This window comes from Marmota monax, unplaced genomic scaffold, assembly GCF_021218885.2.
Source record: "Marmota monax isolate L192 unplaced genomic scaffold, Marmota_monax_Labrador192_F-V1.1 WCK01_AAM20220418_F8-fsc00088, whole genome shotgun sequence".
Taxonomy (NCBI): Eukaryota; Metazoa; Chordata; class Mammalia; order Rodentia; family Sciuridae; genus Marmota; species Marmota monax.
Window position 1 is genome coordinate 5,493,871 of NW_026694492.1, and position 17,404 is coordinate 5,511,274.

General features: G+C 33.8%; 1 protein-coding gene across 3 annotated transcripts in view; it reads left to right on the forward strand.

The window, feature by feature from the left end:
• Positions 1–17,404, forward strand: part of Wdr7 (WD repeat domain 7) — a 333,762-nt gene that overhangs the window by 39,486 nt on the left and 276,872 nt on the right. For all 3 annotated transcript variants that reach the window (XM_046419459.2, XM_046419460.2, XM_046419461.2), the window contains exons 5-12: positions 1,383–1,557; positions 4,590–4,666; positions 5,559–5,678; positions 8,747–8,892; positions 9,462–9,564; positions 11,902–12,043; positions 12,253–12,501; positions 13,253–13,473. In XM_046419459.2, coding sequence (XP_046275415.1) covers positions 1,383–1,557; positions 4,590–4,666; positions 5,559–5,678; positions 8,747–8,892; positions 9,462–9,564; positions 11,902–12,043; positions 12,253–12,501; positions 13,253–13,473 — 1,233 coding nt within the window. The remainder of the gene's footprint in view (positions 1–1,382; positions 1,558–4,589; positions 4,667–5,558; positions 5,679–8,746; positions 8,893–9,461; positions 9,565–11,901; positions 12,044–12,252; positions 12,502–13,252; positions 13,474–17,404) is intronic.

Genomic DNA, 17,404 nt, shown 5'->3' on the forward strand with positions numbered 1-17,404 from the left:
TTGCTGGTGGTGGATGAATACTGACAGATTGCCTCACTGCACCTTGCCTTTCCACCTTGCTACTCCTCCCCTTATGGAGTTCAAGGCTAATTACTGTGGCATTTTTCTTTCTTTCTTTTCTTTTCTTTTTTTCTACTGTGGCATTTTTCTGTTGTACTGCTTGGCAGTCCCTGGGAATCTCCTTTGCTGTGTTGTATTTTGGATTGAACTTCTGAGATCTAGAGCTGCCTACTGTGGTAATCTGCATTTGATTAGCCACCACACCTCCATAACCTTACCCCTGTTTTAGAGATGCTACCTTACATTTAGTTGATTTGTTCCAGGATCAATGTTTACTCTTTTGTACAACGTCAGAGTTGTATTCCTTTGCATACAGGTACTCCACAATTAAGATAAGAGTGTATTCCTTTATATACAAGGTCAAGTTCTGAGAATAGGATTAAAGAGTGTGAGGCAGACTGGACCCAGGATTTCATAGTGTGGAGTAGTTACAACATTGGCCTCTGTGCTTTGCCTTGCTTGTGCTCCTGTTATTCATTTAGTAGTCCAGAAATGTCTTCACCCTCTAAAAATCCTCTAGGAGATTGAGTCCACTAAAGAGTCGCCTTTTTTTTGAGGCTGAGGGAAGACAGGTCCTTTGATATGTTTTGGTCTTGTTTTGATAGATATTCTTCCTCTACTCTGTGGTTGGTGGAAAACCATCTAGCCTCTTGAGTAGTTATTGCTAGTTATTGGTATTAGTGGAACATGGATCAGGATTATATTGGTTCTTCTGCTATTTTTTCTTCTACAAAGTGTAAGTGCATGCTGTATTTATACAGTTTTCTTATACACTTATCTGAAATAACACTTCGTCTAAATTGGAATCTAATTCTGATTATTAGCATGTCAATTATCCTTTACTTTAGATTTATTTAGTTATACTTAGTAATTATAAGCCTGTACTCACCTCTTACCATTCATTTAGAATTTGTGTTTTGCTTTTGTGACCCACCTGAGCTACTCTTGATTTGATTTGTGAAGCTGGAGTTATTCAGGTGCTTTGCAAGTTCACTCAAAAATTCTGTTTTAGATGCTGTATATGGGAATAAAAGAAAGAATTATCATGAATTCTGCCCCCAAACAGTTCAAAACAGAGGATACAAGGCTAGGAAAAGAATAAGTTTTGTTATATGTTTAAAATTATTAATAGAAATTGATGTATTTGTATGTGTGTACTACATACATTTAATATGAACTATATTGTACTTACATGAAAATGTTACTGGAAGAGTTTAGCATTTAGGAAAATATCATAGTAAGCTTGATGAATGCTATTAATTTAAGTATCTGAGCTAAAAAGGGACCTTTAAAAATCCTTTTTCCTTTTAACATGAATATAGTTTTACCAATTCTCTGCTGGAAATCAGCGAGAAGGAAGACTTTTATGCCACGGACATTACCCTGAAATCCTTGTGGTGGATGCTACCAGCCTTGAGGTGTTATACTCCTTAGTATCAAAGATATCACCAGACTGGATTAGCTCCATGAGTATTATTCGATCCCATCGGACACAAGGTCAGTGTGTTCCCTTTAGAGGTCTGCTTTATGACTTACTGCTTGGTTTACTGTCAAGTTCTATAATTTGTTAAAATTAATAATTTTGATTATATTATGTAAGAAAAAAGAAGAAAATTAAGAAATAATAGCTTTAATAATTTGTGGTCTGTTTCCTGCTTCATAAAGGAGAATTTGGTTTAATTAAGATTTAACATGTTACATTGTCTTCATTCTATGGGAGGAATCACTAGCTGTGGGCCTTAGCCACATGTGATTTTCTGACGTGGAGGAGGGGTATTGTAACCCTTTTTTTGGGTATGGTGGGAGAAACTGTGACTTAACCTGTATATTTATGGATTGTGGTTTTGTCACTTGCTAAGAGACACAGGAAGTATTTCTGTTTCATATGGAGAAATTGAAAAGGGAGGAGATTAATCAAAGCTCCTGGTAAAGACAAATGAGAAGTTATACTCCATTTATGTATGATGTGTCAAAATGCATTCTGCTGTCATGCATAACTTAGTAGAACAAATAAATATATTTTGAAAAAAGATCCTGTCTGGTACATACTTGACGTAAATATTACTGTCTTTTGTTCATTTGTTTTGAATTAAAAACCTTTCAGTAACAACCTTGAGAGCAAATATAAATTATTTAAGAAAAGAACATTGATAAATGCTGAATGTTGAGTGTATGTTATTTTAAGCCTATTGAGGAGCACTCTTTTTCTCCCAGTGGCTACATAGTTAGGTGTTTTTCTATAGAGATTGACTGTTAGCTCCTACCACCACAGGGACTTTATTTATTGAGTGCTTACAGTATCAGGTATAATATGCTAAACAGTTGTATTTGACCAAGTTTCACAGTACCCCTTGGGGTACTTGCTGTTGTTATTTCTCATATAAATGAGGAGACTGATGAGGTTTAGGGTGGCAGAGTCTTTGCCTAAGAACCCAGAGGTTCTTAGGTCTGGCTGACTGGTGGCCAGACGGACTCCAGATTTGTTACTGTGTTCCGTTGCTTATATGAAGGAAGTGTCTTCAACTCTGTGGGAGCTTGCCTTTGCTACCTCTTGAGTGGGCTGGAGTTGATCCATGCACTGTAGCTTGCTGGCTCCCACTCTAGATGATGAATAGTCTCTGCTAAGAATGCCCGAAGCGACGTGGGTTGTGATGTGTAGTGGAGAATTACAGCTATCTTCCTGAGCATAATAGTGAAATGAGATTTGATTTAATATTCCAGGCAATAGGGAACTCAGTTTTTGGATGCTTACCTCCAATCTTAGTTACAATCAATGACTTCTTTAAAAAGGGACTATTTTTGTGACCAAGCAGTTTGCATATTTTGAATTTTTACACTCTGTATGCATGTACAACTTTGGTCTAAATGGAATACAATGTAACTTTAATGGAAAATTTTTTGGAGTCCATGCAATTCTAGATGTTATCTGTTTATAATGTTACAAACATGCAGTTTTTAATCAGCAGTTTTCTAGTCTATGGGTATTTCAGAGTTTTAGATATATTGTTGTGTTACAGCTTTACTGTATAGGGGTCATGAATTGTGATCAGTGCATTCCAGTACCTTCTGTTGCCTAGGGAACCACTGCATGTGATATGATGAGGTTTTTTACTTAAAGATACAAACAATTATTTTAGCAAAAGCAGTGACTAACCTTTATTAAGGATTGGTATATACCAATGTTATACCTAAGGTGTATCTTAATTTTGATAACAGCCTATTAGGATAGGCCCTGTGGTTATCCATTTCTATTTGCTTTTAGGTAAGTATACCAAATTTAAGATAGGTTCGTTAAGTTATCCATAGTTCATTGGTTAATTAGTAAAGAAAAAAGCGATTTTGATTTTACCATACATCTCCCTAATTCTGAAGCCTTGTCCTCTCAAAAGTTTACATATATTTACTATGCTGTTGTGACTGGTCCCTGAACTGAGACTTATGTATTGAGGTGACCTCAAAAGGTTTGGGGATTTGACCCCACCAGCACGCACACCATCAGACCTGTAGAGGACATCAGCCAGCAGTCCTTTCAGTTCTGACACTGGCTGGGCATAGCATCGGATCCCATATGTTAAGGGCTCAGATGCAAGACTTCTTCCCTGCCCCAGTTTTGATGCCAGTCACAGGTCCCCGGGTTTTTTACCTGTGCTTTGTGTTGTGATTGACCAGCTACAAATAGGAGATTCCACACCTTCCTCTTCAGGTTCAGTTAATTTCGCTTGAGTGGCTCGAAGAACTTAGGAAAACTCTTATGTTTATTGGCTTATTATTAAGGTTATTACAAAGGGTACAGATGAAGAAATGCATAGGATGAGTAAAGAGAAGGGAGCATGGAACTTCCAGGCCCTCTCAAGGAGTAACACTTTACAGGATTCTCTGTGTGTTCAGCTGTTCCAAAACTCTCTCAACCCTTTCCTTGGGATGTCTATGGGGCAAGACACCTAATGGAATAAAGTCTTGTGATCTACTATCAGACAGCGTAGGTCAGAGAATTTCTTCCTGGCTGCCACCTGCCTTGGGGAAACATAATCTATTTGGTCTGCCCTGGGGAGGCAGTAAGAGCCAGGAGCCATGGATGACAACCATATAGTGTCACACATGTTTTTCTTTTGATCACAGCCTGTGGGTACTGTGCAGAAAAGTGACTGGAAGGCAGGCCAGTAGTAGAGGAAGGGGGAAGAATATGAGTGCCTTGCTTATCTGTGATAGCTAAATGAAAGTTGTGAATTTTGAATAATAAAATTTCTTTGTTAATCTATTAATCAAGAACAGTTGATATCATTAAGAACTTGGTGATTGGAAACAAAAAATTAAGTAACTAGAAACAATTTTCCTCGAATTATGAATTGTTGGTGATTTTTAATTAACCTATGTTTCAAAAGCTTATTTCTATTTCATGAAAGAGAATTATGTTTTTCTGCCAATTATGAAACTGCTATTGTTAATTTCATTAAAACAAACTGTTTTAACATTTAGAGAGAAAGCATGCTATGTTTGTAACCCGGATTTCTTGTCGCTTCTTGATTTAGACGACACTGTGGTCGCACTTTCAGTGACAGGCATCTTGAAGGTGTGGATCGTCACCTCTGAAATAAGTGGCATGCAGGTGAGACAAATGAGACTGGGATTGGTTTCTCTGGTCTTATTCTGACATCTAAAGTTTCAGTGGACACACTCCTTCCTTCCCTCCTTTTTTAAAAAGGGAAGGAAAAGGCTATTTCTTTTTTGTGGTTCTAGGGACATAGTATAAAAGATCTCTAGGGTGCTGCATGTGTGAGTGAATTATTTCTTTCTCTTTGCTGATGACATCTGCACCACCAAGATTAGGAAATAGAGAAACATATTGCACAGAACGTGAAGTAGAGGAATAGAAGAGGTAGAGTTTTCCTCTGTGGCTTTTGCTTAAATTAAGTTAAAAGGTAGTTTGCTTGAGGGAAAAGATAAAGCAATGCACTGTGAAAAGTACATGAAGTCAATTTTAGTCTCTGTCTCAGTATGATGGGCATGGATTCTTAGTTCTTTTTCTTTTCTTCTCTCTCTCTCTCTTTTTTATCATAAGAAGGGCAGATCAATTTTCTGACAGTATTGATGCTATTCCCTGGAGCTAGGGAAATTTTAGGCATGGGAGATCCTAGAAGAACTGATTGTTTTTTTTTGTCTCTCTCCTCCCTCCCTCCCTCTCTTCCTTCCCTAAAACATATATACTTACAGAAATTAGGATCAAGGCAAAATTTTATCATCTGCCTTTCTAGAGTGATGACACACTGTCTCATCAGGACACAAATCCTGGGTAGCTTTGTAGCCAAGATGTTTGTGCCCAGCTGTGTTTCAGAGTATATTTTTGCTGTTTTTTAATTACCTTTCTCCTAACCGCGGGGCTAAAATGATGAACGTATCAAGCAATGCCTTTATTTTATGTTGGTGTCTTTAGCGTTGGGTGATAATTTTAACTGACAACAAAACTATTCCTGAAGTTTTACAAATGTTTTTCTTTTCAGGATACTGAGCCAATATTTGAGGAGGAATCCAAACCAATTTATTGTCAGAATTGTCAAAGCATCTCTTTTTGTGCATTCACGCAAAGGTCACTTTTGGTTGTGTGCTCCAAATATTGGAGGGTAAGATGACTACATAAGTAAGAAACTCTATTTTTATCTTTTAAGATATTGGTTTATCAGACTTACAGAGATAGTCATAAAGAGTTGCTTGGTGAAAGACTTCTTTAGAATTTATGTCTGGTTTGATTTTTTTTGGGGGGGTACTGGGGATTGAACCCACATGTACTTAACTACTGATCTACACCCCCAGCCCTTTTTAAATATTTTATTTAGAGACAGGGTCTTGCTGACTTGCTTAGGACCTCGCTAACTTGCTGAGGCTGGCTTTGAACTTGCAGTCAGTCCTCCTGCCTCAGCTTCCTAAGCCTGTGGGCTTAGAGGTATGCGTCACTGTGCCTGGCTTGGTTTGATACTTTTGAGAAATACTTGGGACTTGGCTTTAGTTGTATTGTTTTGTTTTCATTCATGGAATAATTCGGTTAGTGATTTTATTGATCTTAATTCCTACATTTTGCTACTATTTTAGTTATTGTCTCATCTATACATAAAAGCAGTATGAGCACATGTTCTTCAGGACATATATTTCTTTGTAGGGTGTTGTTAGACCCAAATGCCATTTTTTTTTCCTGGCTTCTTGGAGTTGTGAAGGTCTTCTTCCAGCACCTCAGAGTTAATGATGGAGGGAGTATATTATTTCCATGTTTCCAGAATTTAATATTTCTGTAATAGAAAAGTGGTCATCAACATGTTTTGAGAACTTTTTTCTTGTGTAGCACTTTTTTGAAAGCTTTCTGTGTATTTTTTCTTTTAATCCTCAGAACTCTCTAAGGGTAGGCGTATTAGGTAAGTTATTTAGTCCTGCTTAATAAATTACTCTAGAATGTAGCATATTAGAATAACACAAAAGCATTATAACCCATCTTATCATGGGTTAGTAATAAACCATCTTATTAGTAATGAAAGAACTATGCAAGAGGATAAAGTGAAAAGCGAGTCTGCTTCATACCCTTTCCCTGGTGCTTCCTTTCCCCTCTCCAGAGGCAATATCTAGTAGCAGTTTCTTTTGTGACTATTATAAGCATTTTATAATTAAATGAAACAGACACTTTTCTTTTTAAAAATGCATACATAAGTGAAAAGGCAACACACATGAGAGAAGATAGAGCATTCGCGTATGATGAAGAACTTATTCAGTATTTATAGAAAGCCCGGTCCTACAAATCAAGAAGAAAAACACAGACAACCTAGCAGGAAAATAGACAAAATATTTCGCCAAAGAGGAAAGCCAGATGGCCAATAAATGTATAGAAAGGTGTTCAGCTTCATTAACATCAGAGAAATTATGTATTATTACAGACACTGAGATAGTACAACAACATGCCAGAATGGTATTTTTAGATATTGATTTCCATAAAGCAGTTTTTCATTTTAATGTAGTCCAATATCATCTTTTATGGTTTCTAGAACAATTGTGACATGTTTTTAAAGGGCTTACTATAAGTTGAGATTAAAAAATACTCAATTTACTTAATATTCTTATGGATTTACTTTACAGACATCTGATTCTTTTATCTTGAAATTATTTTGTATAAATGGTGATATATAAATACAACTCTATTTTCATTGCAGAAGGATGCCCTGTTGTTCCTGATGCCATATGTTGAACAATCCATTTACTTTTCCATTGTGCCTTGAAAATATGCCATTTTGCATGTTCCTAGACTGCTTAATTTGTCCATGCATTCATGCACCAATACAGTGCTGTATTATTTTAACTTTTATAGCTATATCGTTTGTTTTAATAGATCATAGTGCTGGAAGGCGGGTCTCCCTTCATTATTTTTTTTGGATTCTTCTTGGCTATTATTGTATTCCTAATGTTATATACTCATAAAAACTATTGCAAAACATTGGAAATTCAGCTAGGTTTATTCTAATTTCACGGGTTTGCACAGCCAACCTCTTATTTATTTATTTATTTTTTTAAGAGAAAAGTAAAACCTCTGGGCCATCAAGGCATGAGGAATTTTCATTTCTCCTGGGAAAGATTTGTAACAAAACAAAATGTACTTTCATTAAATATTGAAAGTGGTGGAAAGAATGATGCTGCTAGGAATTATAAGACCAGGGTTTTTAGTCTTAGCTATTTCATTTATTGGAACTGTGACCTTGAGTAAGTGATGTTACCCTTATTTGTGTCAGTAAACTGAGGTAGCAATAGTTGCTTGCATTTCTCCTGCAGTGATTTGAAGATTCCTGGGAAATTACCCTTGTAAAGGCACTTTGTAAAGTCTGATGTGCCTTATTTTACTGATGGAAGGCAGTGTAAAGTCAGTAACCTCTGTTGCTGGTGAAATTATAGTGACTTGATTTTACATGTAAGATTTACTAAATAAGCTGGGTGTGGTGGCACACACCTATAATCCCAGTGACTCTGGAGAGAGGCCGAGGAAGGAGGATTTTGAGTTCAAAGCCTGCCTCAGCAGTTTAGCAAGGTCCTAAGCAACTCAGCGAGACTCTGTCTCTAAATAAAATATAAAAAAGGTCTGGGACGGTAGCTTAGTGGTTAAGTGCCCCTGGGTTCAATTCCCAGTGCAAACAAACAAACAAACAACCAAAAAACCCAATTTACTAAATAATGAAACATACAAGTATGTTGACTTGTATTTATAATATTTTAGAACATTGGTAATCTAAGTTAAACAAGGAAATGCTCCAATGTCAGAGTTGTGGTTAGAAATGTTACCAGAAATACGCTAAAACAGGAGCCAGAGGCTGCATTGCAAAGGGTCCTCCCTACAACTTGCTGTTCTTTATGGAAAGGTAAGGGTTCCTGTTCCTGTGTAGAGAACACTCCTGCTCTATGGGTCCTACTCTATTGCCTGATGGCCTAGAAGCTGCACACAGCTGGAAGCCAACTTGTTTTTTTCCCTCTTAAAGGTGACCCAGCCACAGAGGGCTCACTGACAAGATGTCTTCATCTGAGTTATCAAACTTGAAAGGCCTGAGTTTACTAAACATATTTATAGAAGTTTGTTAGTACTTTTTGAAATGTTGCTGTATCTTAGCTATATCTTACTTAAATCATCAGAACATGGACTAGATGGTGAATTTCTTGTTCCTTGTAGGTATTTGATGCTGGAGATTATTCCCTGTTGTGTTCAGGTCCTAGTGAAAATGGACAGACTTGGACTGGAGGGGACTTTATATCAGCAGATAAAGTAATCATTTGGACTGAAAATGGGCAAAGTTATATTTACAAACTACCTGCCAGGTATGCAGTAAATAAGAGGTTAGGATTTGAATCAAAGTAAAAGATCAGAATTTGGGGTGTAACTGGAAAGTATGAAAACATATGTAGTATAATATTTAATTTAGGCCCAAAACTTCAGAGCTTTTTAAGTTAGATTTTTAATCCTGATTTAACTTTGGAGTATAAAAATTACATGGATTTTTTTATTTGAAGAAGGATATTTTTATTATTTATTTATTTAATTTTGTGCTGAGGATTGAACCCAGAGATGCTTTACCACTGAGTTACACTCCAGCCCTTTTTATTTTTTATTTTGAGACAAGGTCTTGTTAAGTTGCTGACAGTCTCACTAAATTGCTGAGGCTGGCCTCAAACTTGCAATGCCTTTGCCTCAACTTCTCAAGTCATGGGGATTACAGGTGTGTACCACTGTGCCCAGCTTGAAGGAGGATATTTTTGTAATGTTAATTTTAAAAATCTCTTTTTTGTTCATTGTTTAAAAAGAAAGAAAAACCCTTGTTATCACATGTAATGATAAAATAGCTAATGTCAGTATTTTAAGTGAATATTGTTCTTTTTCCAATTTTCAGTTGCCTTCCAGCTAGTGATTCATTCCGCAGTGATGTGGGGAAAGCAGTTGAAAATTTAATTCCTCCTGTACAACATAGCCTCTTGGATCGAAAAGATAAAGAGGTAAAATTCTTCAGGTATCATTTATAATTGATGGTTATATTGCAAAATTTTTACAGCTGTATTTTGGTAGCTAAGCATTTGAAAGATTTTTTTTTTTTTAATACAGTATCTTTATTTTATTTATTTATTTTTTGTATGAGGTGCTGAGGATTGAACCCAGTACCTCACTGCATGCGAGGCAAGTGTTCAACCACTGAGCCACAGCCCTGGCCCTGAAAGATTTAATATAATTCAAGGCACTGTGTTAAATATTATAAAACATTTTGATATGGTTAGTTACAAGCACATTCAAAATTTGCTTATTTTACAATACATAATGTGCCTATAAAATAGCATTCACTTTTCTCTAAGTGCATATGATCTTATGCTGATTACATATTGAAACTGAGCTTTTGATAAAATTCAGATATATATATTTATTTTACATTCTCATACAGTTAAAACACATGCTCAGAAGAGGTATACTGACTATCTACAGAGGTCTAAGGTGTTTTGAGAATTCTGTTACTCTGATGCTGAAGGTGTCTCTACACTGGTTTAACAAATATAATTGATTAGCGTAGTTGTTAGTGTACTATGTAAATTTAATGTGCAGGTAATAAAATATTGTGTCTATTGTTTGAATAAATATTGTGTAATGATTATAAATAAATATTTAGTTTTATCTCTTTGATATATATTGGTAGTTTCATTTTATAATTTTAAAAGGGCAAAGGTCCTTATGTAATGATTCTGATTAGTAACAGTTCATCACTTGACCAGTCATTGCAGTGCCTCCCCAAAGCCATGTAAAGATTTAACTCATTAGATATCAGACATAAAGAATAAAATATTTTTTTCTCCATAAAAATAAAAGCTTATTGTATTTTCTAAAATCCTGCTTAATTTTATCCATTAGCAGTTGAAATACAATAGCTTTTAGTACTAGATTCTTGACTCTGTTCTGTGTGCAGTAAGAAAGAAACTTTGGTTTTGGAATTAAAGTTTTCTATGATGATGTTCTGGGTCTCCACAATTCATGGTTCTGAAGAGTATGTTCAGTCTTTATGTGGTGGGGTAGTGAGGGGTAGGGAATTGTTTTTGTTTTTCAGGAATATTTTGGATATACAGAATGTATACACATAGGCACAATTAAAATACTCTATATCCTATCCATTCTTCACATAACATAAACTTCTGCTTACTGCTCTCTAACCTAGTTAGACAGTCACTACCAGTTAAATAAAGGGGTAGTGACTTGAATAAAAAATGCTGCACAAAACAAAACAACATATCATTTTTCTTTAAATATCAGTTCCCTAATACATTTTAAAATCAAATATGTATTGTGTGGTACGAGAGGTGCATATGTTGAAATATGGCATATGAGTATTTTTGCTGTTGTAGCAACTTTTTCAGTGTGTAGTTTTCAATTAAAATTCTCAATATTTAAGGAAAGTCAAATAATTGATTATGCTTAATATATCTAGTTTGTATAAGTTAGTGCTTTTTATGAAACAACTAATACCAAATACAGTAACTAGATTATTTGTTAACTGTAATTGTCAAAATGGAAGTGTATTTCTTATTGCTCTTCAGGCTAAGATTCTATTTGTGAATGTTCCAGTATTTGTAAATGAATACTCCAAATTTTAATTTAGTATTTAATTACTTATAAATAAGTGATTCACTAAAGACATAAAATCGTATGCTGAAAATTTGTTTGAAAAAGGAAAATGTACATATGACCCAGTGAATGGTTTTTGTTCCTAGTAGTCTGTAGCTAACATTTCAGGCTAGGTTCAGATTAATTATGTTAATATGACTCAGGTAAAATTACACTGCTTGTTGAAAAAATATACTCATTGAAAAAAATGGGGACCCATAGTTACACAAGACTGATGCTTTAATGTCATTCTTATTTTTGGTGACTTATCAGGAGTGAGCAAAAAAGGCAGGATTAGTGAGCTTTCTTTTTGACTTTTTAAGTAGAGACTTTTCTTTTTGGTAGAGTGGCATACCTCTGTATTAATTATTTAATAACAGGCAATTAGACAAACTGACTTATTGTGACTAGTAACCGTATTTTATAAAATAAAGAGTATAATTATTTATTTTAGAGAAAGACTGTATAGTTTGTTTCCTTGAACATTTATTTTATCCTGATTTGAATATTGGTCGACATACATATTAATGCTACAAAATTATATTAAAATACTGTTAAATAATCATGCTGCTGATACTTTTTTATCTTGTGTACTTAGGCAAGGTATTTAACATCTTTATTTGAAAAAAGGGTAATGTGTGAAATATTTTGATTAAAATATGATTAAAGATATTTGAATGATTTTTTGGCAGCTGCTAATTTGTCCTCCTGTTACTCGGTTCTTCTATGGATGCAAGGAATATTTCCATAAACTATTAATTCAGGGTGATTCCTCTGGAAGATTAAATATTTGGAACATATCAGACACTCCTGATAAACAGGAAGGTGACGAAGGTAATAGTAGCAATTTCCTCATTCTCTTAATTTAGCATGTTAAATCTTAAGCACTAAGAAATAAATTCAGAATGTTCATATATAATTTTCTTGTAAGAATTATATTTGGTGAATGTGATCTTTATTGATATATTACAGAATCAACTAATGATGTAATGTTTTTAACATGCATAAATATTTTTCTTTTATGCAAAATTAAATCTCTACAGGGCTGAAAATGACAACCTCTATCAGCTTGCAAGAGGCCTTTGATAAACTGAATCCTTGTCCTGCTGGAATTATAGATCAGCTGAGTGTGATTCCTAATAGTAATGAGCCTCTGAAAGTGACTGCAAGTGTGTACATACCAGCACATGGACGGCTTGTTTGCGGCCGTGAGGATGGAAGCATAATTATTGTACCTGCCACACAGACTGCCATAGTACAGCTGTTGCAAGGGGAACACATGCTCAGAAGAGGTATACTGACCATCTACAGAGGTCTAAAGTGTTTTGAGAACTCTGTTACTCTGATGCTGAAAGTGTCTCTACACTGGTTTTAACAAATATAATTGATTAGTGAAGTTGTTATAGTGTACTATGTAAATTTAATGTGCAGGTAATAAAATATTGTGTCTGTTGTTTGAATAAATATGGTGTAATGATTATAAATAAATATTCAGTTTTATCTCTTTGATATATATTGGTAGTTTCATTATTTATTTATATGGATTACCAACTATATTATCTGTAATAATGTAATCTTCTAGAACAGTGCTGTCCAGTGGAAACCTAACGTAAACTATATATTTAATTTGCTAATAGTCATGTTAGAAAGTAAAATGAAACAGATGAAATTAACTATAATATTGTATTTTATGTAACCCAATATAGCAAAACTATCAGTTCAACTCATAATCTGATATGAAAATTATTATTGAACTATTTAAAATTATTTCCTGAATTATTTTAAATTATTTTTGTGCTAATTGTTTAAAATCTCCTCTCTGTTTGATAGTCATAGACATATGAACCAAAACTAGCCCCATTTTAGGGGTTCAGTAATCTCATGTAGTCACTGAATTTGGACAGACCAGTTTTATATGATAAAATTGGAACCTTTTTATGTGATAAGACTTATAGCTCTTCTGACATTTCATGTTTACTTTCACTTGTTGAAACTTTCTAAGACTTTAATTTTTGCATTTTAAATCCAAAACCTCATTCACAGGTTGGCCACCTCACAGAACACTCCGTGGTCATCGGAACAAAGTCACATGTTTGCTATATCCTCATCAGGTCTCAGCTCGCTATGATCAAAGATACCTGATATCTGGAGGTGTGGATTTTTCGGTCATAATTTGGGACATATTTTCTGGAGAAATGAAACATATCTTCTGTGTTCATGGTGGTGAGATTACTCAACTTCTAGTTCCACCTGAAAACTGTAGTGTAAGTTGGTTTTTGTATTGATATCCTTGCATGGAGCCCTCTATATATTCTCATTTGACTTTAGTTGTAGGTGACTGGGTTTAGACATATAGCCTATGATATGGAACCTTCGTATGTATAAAAAAATATGATGCCATTCACTTACATTTAGAAGCATACAAATTGATTCCGCATACTTATACATGTGTAAGTAGTACAGGTGTTAAAATTGAATTGGAAAGATAAGTGCCAAATTGAGATAATGGTTTGATTTTGGGAGTGAATGGAATCAGTATGGACGAGAACAAAAAATAACTCCTGGAAGGGTCATGTTTATTTACTTTTAGTTAGTATGTATTTAATATTTCTTTCACATTGATAACTAAATTATCAGAGCTGTTTTTATATTGTTGGAACGACTTAGAACAAGATTTTTGAAAGAAAGTATTTTAAAATAAATTATTTAGTACTAAAATTATGCTTATGTATGTAGCATATTGGCTAAGTTATTTAATATATTAGCTAAAAAATGATAACTTTTCATTTAGTGTGTTTAAATTTTTACTGTCCCATACACTCCAAAAATATCCAGAAGGGGGCAGCATAGATTTGTGAAAACAGAATGTCAGGCATCTGTCCTAAGTATTAGATTGTGCTTTCATTTAACAATATTAGATTCCTAGATCTAGAGACAGGTGTGATGATATAAATGGTTTATTTGGTTAAGTGTGTGCTAGCATGACTAAGTTTCACAGCCAGTAAGAGCAATTAACAAATTAATTTTTCTTTTTAATAATTGTGCTTTTAGTCTGAAGAAATATTGAATACTTTTGCTCGAATTAGCTCTGATCTCACATTTTTGAGTCTGGGGTTTTCTTATTAACTTGTATTCTACATTTCAAAAGCAGTGTCTATAATTATACCATAGTCTCTGAAGCCAAGCAGAATAAACTCTGTTAATACAAATTAAACAAAAGCAGGAAACAGCTATATTTATTTTTCTAAAATATAATTTTTTTCTCTTAACACTTAATGATCTTAGATTTCGAGAGCATTTACATTTGTTTTTATTGTACTAGCAACATCTTTTTGAAATTAATTTCATTAAAAAAATTAAGAAATACATAGTAACAGAAAATACAGGCATTTTAAAAAGATGATTTGGTTGTTCTTCAGTGTCACTAAGTAAATTATGAGATCATTATTTTTAGTGATATTCTGTAACCTATTTAATTTTACTGGACATTTTAGAATGTTGCTTTTTAAAACTGTTTTCTTTCCTACCAGTGTGGGGGCAAGAATTACTGTAGCTAAGTATTTTTGTAGTTCCAGAATAGTTTCTTTGGATAAATTCTTAAGTTTGAAATTGATATAAAAAAAGAACATATTGATATAAAAGAGAGTACTTGCCTAGCATGTGTGAGGCACTAGGTTCGATCCATAGTACCACATAAAAACAAATAAATAAAATAAAGGTATTGTGTCCATCTACAACTAAAAAAGTTAAAAAAAAGAGAAGAACATGTTATTTTTTAAAGGTATTGAATAAATATTATGAAATTGCCTTCAAAAGATTAGAAATAATTTTGTGTAGCTACCATTGTACTTTCATAATTCTCTATCCTGTTTATAATCTTCCAAACTTTAATGATTTTCTAGACTTGTAGGTAGCTATATATAGAATGTAAGTAAGTATAGTTCTCATCTTATTTGGAAAGCACAGAAGTATTAAGATTGCAATACTATATTGGTTGTGCATTCTGATTAGTTTATATTCTTTATAATTTTATGTTTCCAGGATTTAAGCTACTATCAAAAACTAATGTATTCAAGATGAAAATTACTTTCCCGCTATATTATCTCTATGTTAAAATTTTATGATGCATCCTGTCTTATGTAGTAAGCTGAAAAAAAACTCAGTAGTGTGCCAAGGGACTGTCTGTGAAGGTCCTTTTTGTAGTAATGAGAAAGATGCATTCTTATTCTGGCCATGCTGATATTGTACAACATTTAAGAAATTTTAGAAATTCCTCTATTTGGGGAGGGTTTGTTTAGTTCTTACATTTAGATCTTATTATCTTTGGTAGTAAAATTCCATTGGGTATGAAATTTATTTTTTAGTAACAAGTGATTTGGTGTTAAATATTGCAAATAAAGTAGTTGCTTAAAGTTTATGTTTTAGTTTAGGGTGAAAGTATGACACAAAACAAACAAGTGATTTGGTGTTAAATATTGCAAATAAAGTAGTTGCTTAAAGTTTATGTTTTAGTTTAGGGTGAAAGTATGACACAAAACAAAGGCTAGTTTTTCTTGAGAACTTAATAATATGGCATTTTTCAACAGAAAGTATAATTTCTTTTAAAATGGCAAAAAAATTGTTAGTTAAAAGAAATTTTTTTCTAAGAATATTGTTCAGTTAGGTGCATCAACATAGTTTTGATTAGGATCAGGGATATCCTCATGGGTAAGCTAGTCTGTATTTGATAGAGTTTAGTCTATGAGTGACCCAGACTAGCACATAGGTGATTATTATGCAGCATGATTAATATTATGAAAAAGTGTTTTTCAGGGCCTTTTGGGAATAAATAGAAGGTTCACTTTGGAGATCAGCTTTGGATGGTTTTGGAAGACTTCCAAGAAGGGCAATATCTATTGTATTGGGGGATATTAATTTTGTGGGTGTATATAAAATTATACATGGTTTATGAACAACCTCTGTTTGCAGAGGCACTTAGTTTTATGTATATTCTGTAAAGGGATACTTGATGAGTTTTTCTGACTAACATCTGATAGATCTGTCTATAATAGATAAAGGCTTGCTTTTAGGCAAATGCTGGCAGGAATTTGACATATATACATTACTTTGAAAATAGCAGCTACGAGATCAGAGTAAAGGTTTTATATGTCTTGCAGACTAGCAGTATATGAGTATTAGGACACTTTATTTCATCCTACTGAGGAAGGATGTTTGAAAGATAAAAGTTAAGATAATAAAATATGAAACTGTATTGAAAGGTGAAATATTTAAATTTGTCTAAAGAAAGACTTGACAAGTTAGGAAAGTAAAAAGAAAGTGGAATGATACAAAGTTAGAAAGAAAGAATGTATATTAATACTAACAAGCATAGTTTTTATGATTGTTTTGAGTTATTATGAATGGTTTCTTTAGCCACTGGTAAAGACTTTCAAAATAAGTTGGAGAAGGGCTGGGGTTGTAGCTAGGTGGCAGAGTGGTTGCCTAGCACACGTGAGGCACTGGGGTAGATCCTCAGCACCACATAAAAATAAATAAATAAAATAAAGGTATTAAAAAAAAGAAGTTGGAGAAAACATTCTGCTATTAATCTATGGACAGGGAAATAACAGGGCTCCTGGTTAGTCAGGCTAGTGAAAAGGAACCCTTTAGAATCAGATAGACCTGGGTTTGTGTCTTCATCTTGATCAGTAAGTTACTTATCGTCTTTGAGCTCTAGCACCAGTTTCGGTGAAGGGTTTTTTCATATTTACAAATAAAGCCTCCTATAATGGGAACTCAGTAAATCATTACTATTGTTATTATTTGTTTTTTTGATTTGACTACATTCTTGTTTGGATGATAAAGGCCTGAATCTGGGCAGTATGTTCATTCATTTTCAGTTCCAGAATGACTTAATCATAGATGTGCTTTGTTCTTATGTCAGGAGCTGCTATTCATTTCCTTGTTTCCCAACTATGGCCAGTTGGTTTTAGAAAGTGTTTTAGAGATGGATCTGTTTTCTCTATCAGTCTGACTTTGAATCTTTTTTGGGGAGAAGGGGGATTTAATATTATTAAAAATTAATATACATTTTAATTGACACATAATAATTGTAATTTTCTGGGTACAATGTGGCATTTCAATAATTTTGTATCTTATTATCACATGAAATAAAAAGTTTTGGGGGCTGGGGTTATGGCTCAGCGGCAGAGTGCT